At 35.6% G+C, this 18,799-nt stretch overlaps 1 protein-coding gene across 3 annotated transcripts in view; it reads left to right on the plus strand.

Annotated features, from left to right (window-relative positions):
- The window catches only part of WDHD1 (WD repeat and HMG-box DNA binding protein 1), an 81,647-nt gene that overhangs the window by 18,405 nt on the left and 44,443 nt on the right, over positions 1 to 18,799 (plus strand). For all 3 annotated transcript variants that reach the window (XM_073800437.1, XM_019923832.3, XM_073800438.1), the window contains 6 exons: positions 3,379 to 3,589; positions 6,222 to 6,409; positions 8,259 to 8,443; positions 11,250 to 11,491; positions 13,619 to 13,756; positions 15,383 to 15,539. In XM_073800437.1, the coding sequence (XP_073656538.1) occupies positions 3,379 to 3,589; positions 6,222 to 6,409; positions 8,259 to 8,443; positions 11,250 to 11,491; positions 13,619 to 13,756; positions 15,383 to 15,539 (1,121 nt within the window). The remainder of the gene's footprint in view (positions 1 to 3,378; positions 3,590 to 6,221; positions 6,410 to 8,258; positions 8,444 to 11,249; positions 11,492 to 13,618; positions 13,757 to 15,382; positions 15,540 to 18,799) is intronic.

Below are 18,799 nucleotides of genomic sequence, written 5' to 3' on the forward strand. Positions count from 1 at the left end.
ATGAAAATGTATATACTTGAACGTTGAAATTCCCAGCTCACTTTTCATACTTGGCTCCCAGAGTGTTGTCAGCCAGTCTTATGTTTTTCAGGCAGGAGATTGGAAGATCTTTGGGGAATCCGTGTAAGAAAAAACCAAAAGAGAGAAATTCTTTATTTTATTTTATTTTTATTGAAGTATAGTGATTCATAATTTTTAAAGGATGTACTCCATTTATAGTTATTATAAAATATTGGCTGTATTCCCTGTTGTACATATCTTTGTAGCTTATTTTATACAGTATAGCTTGTGCCTTTTAATCCCCTACCCATATATTGCCCCTCTCCCCGCCCCTCTCCCCGCCCCTCTCCCCACTAGTTTGTTCTCTGTATCTGTGAGTCTGTTTCTTTTCGTTATACTCACTAGTTTGTTATATTTTTTATATTCCACATGTGATATCATATAGTATTTGTCTTTCTCTGTTTGACTTATTTCTCTTAGCATAATACCTTAAGCTCCAAGTCCATCCATGTTGTTGCAAATGGCAAAATTTCATTCTTTTTTTATGGCTGAGTAGTATTCCAGTATCTATCTATCTGTCTATCTATATCACATCTTCTTTATCCATTCAGCTGTTGATGGACACTTAGGTTGGTTCTATAACTTGACAACTGTAAATAATGCTGCTATGAACATTGGGGTGCATGTATCTTTTCCAGCTAGTGTATTTGGTTTTTTCCGGATGTACACCCAGGAGTGGAATTGATGGGTCATATGGTAGTTCCATTTTTAGTTTTTTGAGAACCCTCCATACTGTTTTCCACAGTGGCTACACCAATTTACATTCCCACCAACAGTGTAGGAGGGTTCCCTTTTCTCTACATCCATGCCAATGTTTGTTATTTGTGTTCCTTTTGATAATAGCCATTCTGACAGGTGTGAGGTGATATCTCATTGTGGTTTTGATTTGCATTTCCCTGATGATTAGCAATGTTGAGCATCTTTTTGTGTGCCTGTTGGCCATCTGCATTTCCTCTTTGCAAAAATGTCTATTCAGCTTTTCTGCCCCCCCCCCCCTTTTTTTTTTTTTTTGCGGTACGCGGGCCTCTCACTGTTGTGGCCTCTCCCGTTGTGGAGCGCAGGCTCCGTGCCATGGCGCACAGGCCCAGCTTCTCCGCGGCATGTGGGATCTTCCCGGACCGGGGCACGAAACCGTGTCCCCTGCATCAGCAGGTGGACTCTCAACCACTGCGCCACCAGGGAAGCCCTCTCCCCATTTCTTAATTGAGTTGTTTGTTTTTTTGATGTTGAGTTGTATGAGCTGTTTATGTATTTCAGATATTAACCCCTTATCGGTCATATCATTTGCAAATATTTTCTCCTATTCAGTAAGTTGTCCTTTTGTTTTGTCAAAGGTTTTCTTTGCTATGCAAAAGCTTTTTGGTTTAATTAGGTTTCATTTATTTATTTTTGCTTTTATTTCCTTTGCTTTAGGGTTCAGCTATGAATAGCATTTACATGGTCATAATAAATCTAAATACTGTAAATTGATCCAAGCAAAATGAGAATATATCTATATTGGGTGGACAGGAGTAGGAGAATGGTGTATATGCATACAAGGGAAGTAGTGGTGGTTGAAAAATGGCACCAAATCCTCATCTTTCTTAACAGAAAGAAGTTAGTAACATCATTAAATAGGTAATTAAAACTGAAAAATCAAAATATTTCACTGGAATATGATTTACAAGTGTGGAGGAAAGTATCAAAAGAAACAGTTGAGAGCAGAGAAGTAAGTCGGAGGCTGTGCAGAGGATTGTTTTCATTTTTATGTTAAATCTTATAACTGACTAATTTATATGCATGTCTAACGTTGATAAAAAAGAAAATTAAATTAAGAAACAATTTTTAGTTCAACAACAATGTCCTGTTGTATAGCACAGGGAACTATATTCAGTAACCTGTGATAAACCATAATGGGAAAGGATATGAAAAAGAATACATATACATATAACTGAATCAACAGAAATTAATACAACACTGTAAATCAACTGCGCGTCCGGAGCCTGTGCTCCGCAATGGGAGAGGCCACAGCAGTGAGAGGCCTGCGTACTGCCAAAAAAAATAAAAATAAAAAAATAAATTAAAAAGATTTTAGTTTAAAGGTCACCTCTTTCTTATAAAACCTTAACCCTTCTATCCAGAATTGCCCACTCTCTCCTTTTTGCTTTTACTCCTCATAGTACATGTTTCTGTTACAACACCTCTCACCGTAAGTTAAAACCCTCATTTTTGATAAGAAAGTCGAAAAAAGTTCGCGCAGGCTCAGCGGCCATGGCTCACAGGCCCAGCCGCTCCGCGGCATGTGGGATCTTCCCAGACCGGGGCACAAATCCGGGTCCCCTGCATCAGCAGGCAGACTCAACCACTGCGCCACCAGGGAAGCCCCCTCCCGAAAAAAGGTTTTGACCAACTTGAGTACATAAGCTTTTAGGACTATGGATAAAATAGTTAAATATCTTCTTATAGCATTTATCAATAGTTATTAATTTAATTATTCAAATCATTTGTTTAAACATATGAATTTAGAAGTATTTTTTCTGTTCTCTCATTTCTTTAAATGTCAACTTTCCAGAACACAGTTATATGCACTTCCATCTAAAAGATTTGTGATATAGTCCCTTTTGAATCCATTAATGGTGTTCTCATTAGACTTTTATACCCAACTATAAGTTTCCATTGACTTAACATTGTTCAGTTTTTATTCATTCTGTAGGAATAATTGTGATCCTTACAATGTATCTGCTTATTATTCACTTTTTAAAGTGATCTCAAAAATTGTTTACAGTGACATTCAGTACTTGCAATGATATGTTCATGTTCCTAGGAATCAATGATTAATGTTGGATTTATTTGCCACTTTTGTTTTTCTTTTGGTTCTATTTGTTTACTTCTATAAGCATCAAAAAATAACCCAAAGACAAGCTTTAACTGAGATCATTTAAAGTAAACATCTTACCTAAGCAGTATCTTGTTCAAAATAAAAGTAAGTGAGAGAATATCTTATAATGAGAGACTTTGTAAGTACTCATAGGTGACTTCTTTTCTGGAGAATGATTGTGAGGAATAAAATTTTGCTTTATATTTGGGTATACACATGTATTTCTTTACATGTCTGTCTTATACTTCCACCTTATCCGTAGACTATAGGCATTTAAAGTAAGGACTAGGTCTTATATAAATATAATACAATCCTCATAAACATATTTGTTAATTATTTTTACCAAGGCACTTGCTTACTTGGTAGAGTTTATAGGCGCATATTAAAAGATTGCCTTTTGAGTACTTGTGTTTATCTAAGTAGTTCACTAATACTTTCTAATTTGTATTAATTTGTTCAAGGTATCTAGCAGAGTAGAAAAGGATTATAATGATCTTTTTGATGGAGAAGATACAAGTAGTGCTGGTGATTTTCTAAATGACAATGCAGTAGAAACCCGCTCTTTTTCAAAACGGATTATAAATGATGAGGAAGATGATGATGACCTCATGCTGGCTTCAGGTCGTCCTAGACAGCGAAGTCATATCCTAGAAGATGATGAAAACTCAGTTGGTATGAATTGACTTTGTGAATGTGATGATCCATCTTACTGATCAGTATTTTCAATTTTTTATTAAAACTATTATTTAAAGTCAGTACTAGATTGGTAGAATGTAGCTATAGCATTAAATACGTATGTTGAAAAAGGTTTCAAAACAATGATCTAAGCTTCTGCTTTAGCAAACTAGAAGAAGAGGAAATTAAACCCCAAGCGAGCAAAAGGAAGGAAATGATAAAGAACAGAATTCAATGAAATTGACAACCAAAAGCTATAGAAAAGTCAGTAAAACCGAAAGCTTATTCTTTGAAAAGATCAATAAAACTGATAAATCTCTATCCTGATTGATCAAGAAAGAAAGACACAAATGACTAATATAAGAAATGAAAGGGGTATCATCACCATGTATCCCATAGACCTTCACTATCCAATATGATAGCCACTAGCCACTTATGGCTTTTGAGCACTTAAAATGTGGCTAGTTCAAATTGAGGTGTGTTTTAAGTATAAAATGCAACCAGATTTTGAAGACAGTACAAAAAAGAGAATGTAAAATATCTTGGTCGTTTTTTACATTGAGTACATGTTGAAATTATATTTTAAATGCAGTATATTATTACAATTAATTATACTTGTTTCTTTTTACTATTTATGGCTACTAGAAAATTTTAAGTTACATATGTAACTCACATTATATTTCTGTAAGATAGCACTGCTATTAATAACAAAAGTTTAATAGGTGAATATTATGAACAACTTTGTGTCCATAAATTCAACAACTTAGATAAAATAGATAAATTCTTTGAAAGACACAAACTACCAAGCTAACTCAAGAAATAGGTAAGCTGGCCGCAACTAAAAGATCCTGTGTGCTGCAACTAAAGATCCCACACGTGGCAACTAAGACCCGGTGCAGCCAATTAAATAAATAAATAAATATTAAAAATTTTTAAACAAAAAGCAATAAGTAACCTGAATAGTTTGGTATCTGTTAAAGATACTGGGATTGTAATGAAAAACCTTTAAATAAAGTGACTGTTATAACTTATATGCTAAAATTAACACATTTGAACATTACCAAGTGAAATGCCAGTGTACAGTGGTAAGTTGTGCTGCATTTAAAGCATATAGGGTTTATAGGATAGCACTCCTCAAATGTTTGGTTTCAGGAGCTCATTACATTCCTAAAATTTTTTGAGGACCCCAAAGAAAATTGTTTGTGGAGTTCTATTTATTGTTATTTACTATGTTAGAAATTAAAACTGAGAAATTTTAAAAATATTCATTTTAAAGTAACATTAATAAACTCATTATATGAAAATAACATTTTTTATGAAAATAAAACAACTCTAGAAAAATGATATTATTTTACCATTTTGCAGATCTTAGCATAGAAGACAGCTGGATTCTTTCATGTGCTTCAGGATTCAGTCTACTGCCATATATTTGTTTTTGTTTGAAGTATGTGAAAAAAATTTAGCCTCACACAATATGTAGTTTGAAAAAAGAGAAGTATTTTAATAGCCTATTGAAAGAATTGCGGATATTCTTCTTCGATGTTGCACCAAAACGCAACAAATGATAATTTCTTAAAGATTACTTGCAATGTGGAATCTGAAAACTTTTCGGTGAACTTTTCAACTCTATTATTACATTAAAATCCATTGGTCTAACTTGAATGGATCTTTTACCATATTTGATTTTTTCACATATGCATTGTTAATTTGGAAAATACTGTTTCCTGAGCTTTGCAGACCTTCCTAATATTGACACGTTATCCAGAATAATATTTGTTAGTATCATTGCCAATCTCATCAGAAGTTTTTAAATATTACAAAGCAGTCAAGCTCATGGTGGCAGATACAGGTTTTTCACTATTCTGATTTTCACTTGAAAGCTCCAGTTTTATCATTGACCACAAATTCTGTCAGTTATTTTTCTTAAATGACCAGCTCACTTCATTTTTAAGAAAATGTTTGCCACATACTTGATAAACCATAGTTTATCTGGTATTTCCAATAAAAATGGTGTTACATGAAAAAATTAGCTAGTTCAGCTTACAACTCAACTGCAGAATTGCTTTTTTTTTTGAGACAACCATCACAGTTCTTTTTTTTTTTTTTTTTTTAATTTTTTGGCCACACTACACAGCATGTTTTTTTAAAAAATTTTTTGACCGTGCTGCACAGCATGTGGGATCTAGTTCCCTGACCAGGGATCAAACCTACAACCCCTGCATTGGAAGCACAGAGTCTTAACCACTGGACCACCAGGGAAATCCCCCATCACAATTCTTTATGCACACTTCCCATTTTAACACAGAGAACATTTTTTAAAAATCTATGCAAAGATCAAGATTTAATAAAATTAATATTTTTACTATTTTTACTGCAATTGGTTAACAATATACTGACTACTAATACAGATTGGTGCCACTGCTTTGATTCATGCTAAGGTACCAGCAGTTATACCCTCCATTGCTTTTGAATGATCACTGCAGATGTTAACACAGTGAAAGAGGCAAATAGTATTAAAATGTTAGTATTACTAAATATGAATGGACAAGGTTATTAGATTTCGTAATGCTTTTCTTTTTCAAGGTAATAGGTATTTATGATTCTCTAATTATAATCCTTTGTTTTCTAGACGTTACAATGATAAAAACTGGTTCTGGTTTTCTCAAAGAAGAGGAGGAGGAGGATCAGGCAGGCAGCATTCACAATCTACCAGTTGTAACATCCCAAAGGCCATTTTATGATGGTCCTATGCCAACGCCCCGGCAAAAGCCATTCCAGTCAGGTTCTACACCCTTGCATCTCACTCACAGATTCATGGTAAGCCTTTCATCTACATGTAACTTTAAAATAGTTTTATCTCACTTTTAAGCATTTTATCTCACTGTAGTTAATTTTGTGTGGTAAAAATATTTGTTAAAAACCTTGGTTAACTGACCTGGAACACTTTGATTGATTATAATTTTGTGCTTGATTTATTTTATGGTTAACTCACAGTTTTAATCTTATTTCAACCTTATTATTGAATGTTGTGTTAAATAAAATTCTGCTTTGCAAAATGACATATAATGAACATAATAAATGTGACTGTATATCTTGTAGTACCTCTTGGCTATACTTCCAAACTTTACTTCTCATATTAGTTTTTATATAGGAGATTGTACTGATTCCAGCACACTAGTTAGAAGGTGTTTTTTAGAAAGCAACCACTGGTATGGTATACTATTAGAAGGTGATAAGTGCTATGAAGAAAAAAGCTATCTGCCCCTTTTCCCCATGCCAATGGAATATATTCTCCAGAAGCACAGAGATTTTTCTGTTTTGTTTACTGATAGCACTTAGAACAAGGTATGGCACAATAGGCATTCAATATATATTTATGGATGAATGACTATATTAACTTTTTGTTTTAAGTTTGAGAGCTAAAAAAGTTTAATATTTTTATTTGTTGATTATTTGAGGTTTTCCACTGAGGACTTTGACAGTTGTCCTTCTTAAATTGTATGATCCTGGCATAAATTTGTAGATAAATATTAAAGGTGATGTTTTATTAAAAAAAAACAACCTTTTTATTGCCATCAGTAATCATCATCAAGTAATAGATCTTAATTTTTCTAATGTTATCAAATACTTTATAGTTGTATTTGTGGTAGGGGAAAGGAAACACTAGGACCTACCCTGCGTAGTGTGAGCCTGTAGTGTACATGAGTGGAAGACAAGTTTTCCAAATGGTATCAATTTATGCTGCCTTTTTTTTTTAAATTCCTGTTTTGTGTGTGTGTGTGTGTGTGTGTGTGTGTGTGTTTAATTATTTTATTTAGTTTGGCTGTGTTGGATCTTCGCTGCTGCGAGGAGGCTTTCTCTAGATGCAGCGAGCGGGGGCTACTCTTTTGTTGCAATGCACGGGCTTCTCACTGCGGTGGCTTCTCTTGTTGCAGAGCACAGGCTCTAGGCATGCGGGCTCAGTAGTTGCAGCACATGAGCCCTAGAGCATGTGGGCTTCAGTAGTTGCAGTGCACAGGCTTTAGGGCTCATGGGCTTCAGTAGTTGTGGCACGTGGGCTCAGTAGTTGTGGCTTGCGGGCTCTAGAATGCAGGCTCAGTAGTTGTGGCACACGGGCTTAGTTGCTCCATGGCACGTGGGATCTTCCCAGACCAGGGATTGAACCCGTGTCCCCTGCATTGGCAGGCGGATTCTTAACCACTGAGCCACGAGGGAAGTCCTATGCTGCCTTAAAATGTATATATTTATGCCATAACTATAAACCAGTTAGTTGGACCAAAAGAAATATGCAGTCATATTTGTAAGTAAATACATTTTTGAAATGTTTTGTTTGATGAATTTAATGGTTCAGTTGTCCAAAGGTGAATTGTAAAGTATTTTTTTATGACAGTAATATAATTTTTTAAAATATTAGGTAAAATATTCCATTTGCTAATAAATAAGTATATATGTACCTTCTTCTCATGAGGAAGAGAATAATTAGTAATTGTTGCTCCGATGTTACTACTGTTACCTGAAACTATTTAGAGGTAAGTAAGCTGTGGTTGCTCCCATAACTTAATCCCTGATACAGACTACATTATTTGTTAATTTGTACTATTTTAGTCTGTTGATTCTAAGAACTTTACTCTTTCTCAGACTTGTATTTAACCTTACATGTTTGTAGGTGTGGAACTCTATTGGAATTATTCGCTGCTATAATGATGAGCAAGACAATGCCATAGATGTGGAGTTCCATGATACCTCCATACACCATGCAACACACTTAGCAAACACTTTGAATTATACAGTAGCGGATCTTTCCCATGAAGCTGTTTTGTTGGCATGTGAAAGCACTGATGAACTAGCAAGGTAAATTCAAGATTATTAGGAAGAATTTGTTACTGTTGAACTGTTGTACTAAAATGTTGAAATTCAGTACAGAAAGTTTGTAAGACAAAAAACAAAATTATGTCTTTTATAGTATGGAATTTCAGAAGGAAGAGTTTAGTACAAATAGCAGCACACCCATAATACCTCAGAACATATGTCTGTTTTTGCTTATTTGTCCCCTTCTTACATAAGAGTAATAAACGGATTAATTGTAAACAAGCAAGCTTAAGTAGTACAGAATTTTTAGAAAATGAAAATTCCCCCCAGAATTCTACTCTCAGATATAACTACTGTTAACAATTAACAGTTAATCTAATCCCAGCCTTGGACAACTACTGATGTGGGTTTTGTCACTATAGATTAGATTTGAAACTTCTCTTTAAAAAAAAAAAGGAAAAACACACTAAAAATGTTATTAGTACTATTTGTCATTTTGACTTTTTAATTTGAAAACCTTTAACTTAGATATATTGGTTGGTTGCTAGGTAGGTAGGTAGATATAGAGACAAGAAAATTATGATGGAAAAGCAGTGGATGCAGAATCTGTATTTTTTTTTTAAAGAAGAAAAAATATTTTATTCAGCTTTGTTATTTCAGCCAGTTTGCCCTGTTAATTTTTTCAGCTGATCATAGTGCTTATACACTTGATCATAGATTTTACTAACTCCCAGGTGATTTGAAATTAAAATCCTTCTGCCTGGATATATTAGTTCCTCGCTGCTCAAATTATGGTCCACAAACTAGGGGCGTGGGTCACGTGGGAGCATGTTGAAAACACAGCATCACAGACCCAAACCCAGACCTTCTGAGTCAGAATCTGCATTTTAACAAGATCCTCAGGTGATAGATTATGCATTAAAGCCTGAGAAACACCAAATTGGGTCATTTTAATATTTTAATTGGTTTCCTAATTTACACATTGTAAAATCAACTCCATACTTTATTATTGAATTAAATCAGTTTACTAAAATAATTGCTGTTGACTCAGTGTCTCTAACTCAGAATATCTTACATAATTAGAACATTTATTTCCATGGCAATTTTTTTAAATTGAAGTATAGTTGTTTTACAATGTTATGTTAGTTTCTGCTGTATAGCAAAGTGATTTAGCTATACATAAGTATACATTCTTCTTTATATTCTTTTCCATTATGGTTTATCACAGGATATTGAATATAGTTTCCTGCGCTATACAGTTGGACCTCAGTGTTTATCCAATTCTGTGTATAATAGTTTGCATCTACTAACCCCAGACTCCCAATCCATCCCCTCACATCCCTCTTCCCCCTTGGCTCCATGTGCAGTTTTGATTTCAGATTGTTAAGATTGTTATGGTTTCCTGATTGATCATTGTTCTTCTCTTTGTTTTCCTAGATATATTATTTCAGAGTCATATACAATGTTATCCTCTTATTTATTTTATTTTATTTTTTAAATATTTTATTGAAGTGTAGTTGATTTACAATATTATGTTAATTACTGCTGTACAGCTAAATAATTCAGTTATATATATTCTTTTTCATATTCTTTTCCATTATGGTTTATCACTGGATATTGAATATAGGTTCCTCTGCTATACAGTAGGACCTTGTTGTTTATCCATCCTGTATATTCTAGTTTGCATCTGTTAATCCCAAACTCCCAATCCTTCCCTCCCCCACCCACCCTCCCGCTTGGCAACCACAAGTCCGTTCTCTATGTCTGTGAGTCTGTTTCTTTTTCTTGGATATGTTCATTTGTGTTGTATTTTAGATTCCACATATAAGTGATATCATATGATATTTGTCTTTCTCTTTCTGATTTACTTCAATTAACATGATAATGTCTAGGTCCACCCCCCCACCCCTTTTTTTTCCGGCTGAGCTGCGTGGCTTGGGGGATCTTAGTTCCCTGACCAGGGATTGACCCGCATCCTCAGTAGTGAAAACGCGGAATCTTAACCACTGGACCGCTAGGGAATTCCCATCCCCCTTTATTTTATTTTTATTTATTTATTTATTTTGGCTGCATGGGTCTTCGTTGCAGCATGCGGGATCTTTTAGTTGCAGCACACGGACTTCTTAGTTGTGGCATGCATGCCGGATCTAGTTACCTAACCAGGGGTAGAACCCAAGCCCCCTGCTTTGGGAGCGCGGAGTCTTACCCACTGGACCACCAAGGAAGTCCCTCATCTCTCTTTATTTTAAATCTGAATTTTAAATTACTGTTTAGGAAGTCAGTACTGCCTCTGATTCTAAATACTATGGTATCTACATTTTGAAGCTTAAGTTTCATAATAACTTGCATGTATGTAAATATGCAAAGAAAAAAGACTGGAAACACAAATCAGATTGTTAGCAGTGGTTGGTAATCTTGCTGGTGGGATTATGATTTTTTTTTCTTTTTCTCTTTGTTCTCCCATATTGAATTTTCTTTTCTGCAAAGAGAGGACTCTTGCCTAACATTCTGATGCTTCCTTCCTTTTTAAAAATTTGGTTGTGATTTTTGTGTGTATTTGCAGCCTAGGATCACACTCTGCTGATTTTATCCTGCTTTTTTTCATTTAACATTATATTGTGAGCATTTTCCTGTATCTTTAAATATTCTTCAGTAACATGACTATTAATGGTTTTAACGTAGTTCATTTTAAGGATATTTCATAATTACTTTCTTAAAGCCATTTTTGTATTATTTGTGTGTAATAGAAAAATAAACTATTTGATTGTTACTGGGTGTAATGATTAGTTATATATATATATAAAATATCAAATGTGAAAGTTTGTTTCTGTCTTGTTTTAATTTTTAGCAAGCTTCATTGCCTGCACTTTAGTTCATGGGATTCAAGCAAAGAGTGGATAGTAGACATGCCTCAGAATGAAAATATTGAAGCCATATGTCTTGGTCAGGGATGGGCTGCTGCTGCCACTAGCGCCTTGCTCCTTCGCTTGTTTACCATTGGAGGTGTTCAGAAAGAGGTCTTCAGTCTCCCTGGGCCTGTTGTGTCAGTGGCAGGACATGGAGAACAGCTTGTCATTGTTTATCACAGAGGTAGATTTTTTCTACTATTTTATAGTTTTACCATGACCTGAAGTAAAATGGAAATTACTTAAGCTTTTTTTTCTCTGTTTTGGATTGTATCTCCTTTTGCATTTATTTTAGTGTTTGAATCAGTATAATCTTTGTACAGAATTTTGTTGTATTCACTAATAGCAATGAAAATGAAAACATTTTATTTATAGAAAAACTGTACTATAGAAAGAATTCTAAGGTAGAGTTTGGTTAATTGCTTCCATGTCTATATCTTATAAGAATTATCAGAGTTTAAATGCCTCAAAAAATAAACTAACTCCTCGTGTGAAGGACCAAAGCAACTTTGAATGTGACTTAAAAAGTTGTTGCCTCCTTTTCCTCACTTCATATTCTGTCCTCAGTCCCCATCGCTGTGCTAAGGCTGGTTTTATTAAGGTTAGCGACGATCTTTTTATGCTTATTTATTTAAATAATTCCACCAGAAATACTTTCTTCTCTTGGCTTCTGTGATGTCACTCGCCCATTTTTTTTTCCTTAGGAGCTGATAACTCTTTCAGCTCCTTTGCTGGCTCCTATTCCTATGCCCCCCGCTTAGCTGGAGTACTCCAGGGCGCAGTCACAGCCCCCTTCTCTTCCTTTCACTAGGTCAGGAGCTATTAGTCTTTCGACTGCTTAGCCCTAGTGAGAAATATATTCTATGTTGCTATTCTATACATACCTGCAGATATAACTAGAATGAAAGTCTCATGGACAATATTTACTCTTTGATTTCATTTTTCTTTAAATTCTGGTTGTAACTCTGGATTGATTTCATGGCTCACAGGTCAAAAAATGCAGTTTGAGAAACTACTTTGGGATATCTCATTAACACCCGTGGCTTTAATACATCTATATGTTCATGACTTCTAAATTAATATCACCAGCCCTACCCCCTCCTTGTGTCTCCAGACTTACATATCCAATTGCCGACTTGAAATCTCTATGTAGAGTTTTGATATTTATCTCATACTTAACTTGGTCACAATAAAGCCTCTGGGCTTTCTTTTTCCCTCCAAACTTGCTTCTTAGTTTTTCCATTTCAGTAAACGGCATACTATCAATCTAGCTACTCAAGCCAGAAATGTTAAGAGTTATCCTTTCTTTCCCTCACATCCCCACATTTCTGACTTTGTCAGCAAAGTCATTATCATGTCAGTTCACACAACGCATTGCACATCTGTCCCTTTTTATCTCCCCTAAAACCCCAGTGCAACCCAGACATCATCTCTTGGACTGTTGGAATAACCTCCTAACTAGCTTTTCAGCTTCAATTCTTGCCTGCCACAATCCATTCTCCACATAGCAACCTAGGTGATTTCTTAAAAACAAATCCAATCACTTCCCTCTTCTGCTCAGAATCCTCTGATGTCTTCCTATTGCTTTAGAATAAAAATCAAACTTGTTATCCCAGGTGGCAAGGTCCTACATGATCTGACCTTTGCCTGCCTCTTCAACCTCATCTCTTACCACTTTTTTTCTTGTTACTGGTTCTGGCCCTACTGGCTTCTTTGTGTTCTTCAAACTCACCAAGCTTGTTCCCAACTTAGGCCCTTTTCATTAGCTTTTCCCTGTCTACTGTAGTGCCCCTCCCCCTATCGTTTGGATGGCTGACTCCAACTTGCAAATCATATCTCGGTTTAAATTTCACTTTCTCAAAAGGCCACTTTTGTCTGTCCAATCTAAAGTAGCCACTCAGCCTGAAACTCTGTATCACATTAGTATTTTCATCTTTGATCATGACACTTAGTATTTTCTTTCTTTTTATATTAGTTTTTCCTCTCCTACCTGAATATGAGTTTCATGAGAACGCTGACTTTGTCTTGTTTACCATTGTAGCCTCAGTACCTGGTACAAAGTAAGCTCTCTTTAAATACTTCTTGAGTGAATGAATTACCACTTATAAACACTTTATATAAATAGTCCACGTAACATACTATTCTGCTTCTAATCCCTGAATGGTGCCTCAGGTAAGTGGATTATCTATAAAAAGTACTGCTAATTTAGGAATTTATCACAAAATAAAATTCAATTCAGAGAAAATAATTTAAACTACATCATAGCTAAAAAACCTTTGATACCTGATTTATATTTACATTTTCTCACTAGGTACAGGATTTGATGGGGATCAGTGCCTTGGAGTTCAACTGCTGGAGCTGGGCAAAAAGAAAAAACAAATTTTACATGGTGATCCTCTTCCTCTTACAAGGAAATCCTACCTTGTATGGCTTGGCTTTTCAGCTGAAGGCAAGATAAATTCATTTATATTAAAGTCATTTCTCAAGAAGAAAATTGCTTCATTATTTATTCCTAATTAATTTGCTTAAAGATAAATTGTCTATTTTATGTTTAAATTTATTTATTTTAATATATTGGCAGAGCTGGAAACTGGAATTTCCAGGCGAGGTAGCCACTGTTTTATGTACAAGATCTCTTCATCAGAATTCTGATTAGAAAACTTACAAAGAGGGAAATAAATTTTTCTGAAAGTTTATTAGCTAGCAAAAAGGAGATACAAATCCAGTGTTCAAGTTTTGGCTTTTTTAGCAGATTCTACGTGAAAATCAGGAATTTTCTACTGATTTCCACTATAGTAACCACTAACCACATGTGGCTATATATAGAGCACTTGAAAAGTGGCTAATTTGAGTTGAGATGTGCTATAACTATAAAATACTCTCCAAGTTTTGAAGGTTTAGTATGAAATTTAAAAAATGTAAAAATTTTCAATAATTCTTTTATATTGATTACATGTTAAAATGATAATATTTTGGATATATTGGATTTAATAAAATATATTATTAACTTCACTTTTTTTTCCCCTTTTGTCATGTGGCAGGAGGAAATTAAAAATGACATTTGTGGCCCACAGGATATTTCTGTTGAACAGTGTGCTGTTGTAGACTCACTTAACAGTGGGTTATGACAGATGATTTGAAGGACACTGAGGAGTACCTTATTTTAAGGCACTTGTTAACCCTGTCTTCTGGCTTAAATATTTCTATTATTGGAGATTCATGCCCTTTAATTACATCATTGGAAACTCCAGTTTGTCTTTAAAAAAACCCAACCATTTCTGGATGTGTTTTCTATTGGGATATTAATTAGTCACTTATGCTTTAATAATGTGACCATTAATAACTTCCATTCATATCGCTTTATTTTTTTCTCCCAGTTACCAATCAGATCTAGACCCTGAGGAAACTGCTGTTTGCAGAGTAAGAGGGGTGTGAAGTCGCAGATAAAAAAAGGATAATTAGGGAATTTGCCATGTACTTCCTGAAATGGGAGCAGAGTAGGTGGGGAACAGGGATGCTTACTTGTTTCCTAGGTAAGTCTAGGAGCAGAACAGTGGGGAACTGTTGGGGAACAGAACAGTGACAAGGCCGAGAGAGGGGGGAGGAAGAAGAGTACTAAAGACAGATTTCTCTACATCATCACCTTGCATTAGGTTCTCCTCATTTTTCCAAGTCTGTCTTGACCAAGGAAACTTCAGACTCAATTTTAACTTCTTTACTGAAATTGGCTTTGAAAAACTGCTGTATTCCAGCAGGTGGCATAGTTTTCTCTGAATTGATCAGGGTTTTTTTTCCTCTTTTTTTTGGATAAATTTTAGTCACATCACATGCAATTTTTTTTTCCTTTGATTCAGTTAGGTCTTACTCTATGTGGTTAGTGAAATTTTATGGGAAGTAATCTTGGATTATTTGCCTTTTGGGTTTTGGGAGGATTTTTTTTGTTTGGGTTTTTTGGTTTGTTTTTTGTTTTGCTTTTGAATTGAAAGTTGATTGATTGGTGTGTGTATTTGAAAAAGGTTATTTAACAGATATGTAGCTATGTTTCCAAGTGATTTGTTTTTCTGTTGGTATATAGGTACCCCATTTTACGTGGATTCAGAAGGCATTGTTCGAATGCTTAACAGAGGACTTGGTCATACATGGACTCCTGTATGTAACACAAGAGAACACTGCAAAGGAAAATCTGATCACTACTGGGTGGTTGGTATCCATGAAAATCCCCAGCAACTGAGGTGGGCTATTAGAAAATGCTTAGTTGACTCTTTTTAAAAAGTACTTTGAAATTCTTTATTATGCTTATCTTTAAAGGTATTTTTAAAATCTTTAACCTTAGCTCATTTACTTGCTTTCCATATTCACTAAATTAGGAATTTGTTTACATTCACTTTGAAGTTTTCAACCAGTTGCTTGACTTGGAACCTATTGAGCAAAATAGAAACTAAGGGAATTCCCTGGAGGTCCAGTGGTTAGGACTCTGCGCTTCCACTGCAGGGGGCATGGTTTTAATCCCTGGTCGGAGAACTAAGATCCTGCAAGCCGAGCTGCATGGCCTAAAAAAAAAGAAAAGAAAACAATTTTATTAGTGTGACTAGCATTATTTCAGCCAGATAGGGAGGGGAGTTTGGGGTAAACATCACATTTCATCTTTTATTATAGCCTTTTATTTTAAACTTTGATTTAGAATTGAATATATAATTTAGTTGCTTTTTGAGATTTTTAGCTTAATTATTGTTATAGGGGAGTGGGCTAGTAGAAATTTAGTAGTTGACTGCAAGTGTAGAATTCTCAGTACATATAGTCTCTATTCAGTATTGTGTTGAGTATTTACCTCTTTTTTGACACCAGATATCTTCTTGGTCTAAAAGACTGTCAGTGACATTGGACAGATACTTGGTGAACAAAGAAGTCTCTGCTTTCATGGAGCTTATAGTCTGACTGGGGAGACAGATAACAGAAACAACGAAATATTAATTACTATTAGAATAAATACTACCCATTAATCTGAGCAGACCCATGATAAAGAATAACAGAAGAGCATTTTCTAGATAGTATGGTCATAGAAGACTCTTTTTTTTTTAATAAATTTATGTATTTATTTATTTATTTTTGGCTGCATTGGGTCTTCGTTGCTGCGTACGAGCTTTCTCTAGTTGTAGTAAGTGGGGGCTACACTTCGTTGTGGTGCACAGGCTCTAGGCTTGCGGGCTCAGTAGCTGTGGCACATGGCTCAGTAGTTGTGGCTTGCGGGCTGTAGAGCGCAGGCTTAGTAGTTATAGTGCACGGGCTTAGTTGCTCCGCAGCATGTGAGATCTTCCTGGACCAGGGCTCGAACCCGTGTTCCCTGAATTGGCAGGTGGATTCTTAACCACTGCGCCACCAGGGAAGTCCCAGTCATAGAAGACTCTTAATGGAGGTAGTATTTAGAATGAAACCTGGTGGCCAAGGGGGTCTGTTATGGAAGAATGGATTGGAAAGCAATCCATGAAGAGTAAACAGCATGTACAAAGGCTGTGAGTTCAGAAAGAACTTGGTGTGTTTGAGGAATTAAAAGGATGTAAACATGGCTGGAGTACAAAGAAGCAAGAGGTAGCAGGGAATATAAATCCAAGTTGGTATCAGTAAGTTAGACATAGGCTGCATTATAGGCCATGATAGAGAAGTTTGGATTTTCTTTGAAGTATAACAAGAAGTCATTCAAGTGTTTTATCCAGGGGAATGATATAATCTGATTTACACTATAAAAAGAAAAATGTATGTGGTAAATGGATTGGCAAGGGTAGGACTGGAAGCAGAGAGACCAATTTTTCAACCAGGGGTTTTTCCACTCTTCTGGGGATGTTTAGAAATGTGGGGTATTGTTTTTAGTTGTCACAAGGATTAGGACTTACTCTATCATTCGGAGTAGGCTGGAACTAGTGTGGGGAAGTGGAAATGAAGAGAAGCAGATTCAAGATAGAAACAGGATTTGCTGGTAGTTTGGGGGTTGGGAATGAGAGAAGAATCAATGACACCTACATTTCTAGTTAAAGCTACTAGATAAAGAGTTGTACCATTTATAGAAATAAGGAAGATAAAAATGAATACTCTCTTGGGTGTGTTAAGCCTGCACAATATCCAAAGGAAGATATCAAGAAGGTATTGGGGGCTTCCCTGGTGAAGCAGTGGTTAAGAATCCGCCTGCCAATGCAGGAGACATGGGTTTGGGCCCTAGTCTGGGAAGATCCCACGTGCCACAGAGCAACTAAGGCCGTGCGCCACAACTACTGAGCCTGCTCTCTAGAGCCCGCCAGCTACAACTATTGAGCCTGCATGCCACAACTACTGAAGCCCACGCACCTAGAGCCCGTGCTCCGCAACAAGAGAAGCCTCCGCAATGAGAAGCCTGCGCACCACAACAAAGAGTAGCCCCCGCTCACTGCAACCAGAGAAAAGCCCGCTCGCAGCAACGAAGACCCAAAATGACCAAAAATAAATTAATTAATTTAAAAAAAGAAAAGAAAGAGAAAATGCTTAAGTTTAAAAAGAAAAAAAAGGGAGGTATTGGAATATATGATTCAAACTCAGAAATTTTGGCTGGTTATATACATTTGGGAATCATCAGATTATAGAAGGTATATAAAGTTATAGTAATAAATGAGAAGAAAGAGACAAAAGGTATGAGTCCAACCCCAAAGAAATTCCAGCATTTAGAGGTCAGTTATTGGAGTAGAAGCTTTTGAATGAGAAAAAGGAAGATTAACTAAGCAATTAAGAGAAAAATCTCCTGAAGAGGGTCATGTCATAGAAACTATAAGTGGAGACTATTTCAAGAAGCAATAATCAGAAAGTGAAATTAAAATGGCTTTCAAATATATGAAAAGATGATTGATGTCACTTGCAGTAAGATTAAACACAAATGAGAACTAAAAAGAGATTTCTCTTTTTACCTATTAAATTAGAAAAATCTGAAAATTTGACAACACTCTTAGCTGGTGAGGCTGTGGGGAAATAACCACGTTTATGTATTGCTGATGGGAGTGTAAGTTGGTCACAATCCCTGTGGAAGGCAATTTGTCAAGAACTATCAGAATTAGAAATGCATATGCCCTTTGATCCAGTGAATCTGTCTTTAGGATTTATCCTTCTGAAAAACTAGTACCTGCTATTTGAAGTATAATCCATGGAAAAGAACACATATAATAAATGTTGGCAAGGGTGTGGAGAAAAGGGAACCCACATATACTGTTGTTGGGAATGTAAATTGGTACAGCCACTGTGGAGAACAGTATGGAAGTTTCTTAAAAAGCTAAAAATAAACCCAGAAATGACGCAGAAATTCCACTGCTGGGTATATATCTGAAGAAAACCAAAAACACTAAGTGGACAAGATTCATGCATCCCCGTGTTCGTAGCAGCGTTATTTACAGTTGTCAAGTTACGGAAGCAACCTAAGTGTCCATCAACTGCTGAATGGATAAAGAAGATGTGGTATATATACATGATTTTTTTTTTT

This window comes from Tursiops truncatus, chromosome 2 (genome assembly GCF_011762595.2).
Source record: "Tursiops truncatus isolate mTurTru1 chromosome 2, mTurTru1.mat.Y, whole genome shotgun sequence".
Classification (NCBI taxonomy): Eukaryota; Metazoa; Chordata; class Mammalia; order Artiodactyla; family Delphinidae; genus Tursiops; species Tursiops truncatus.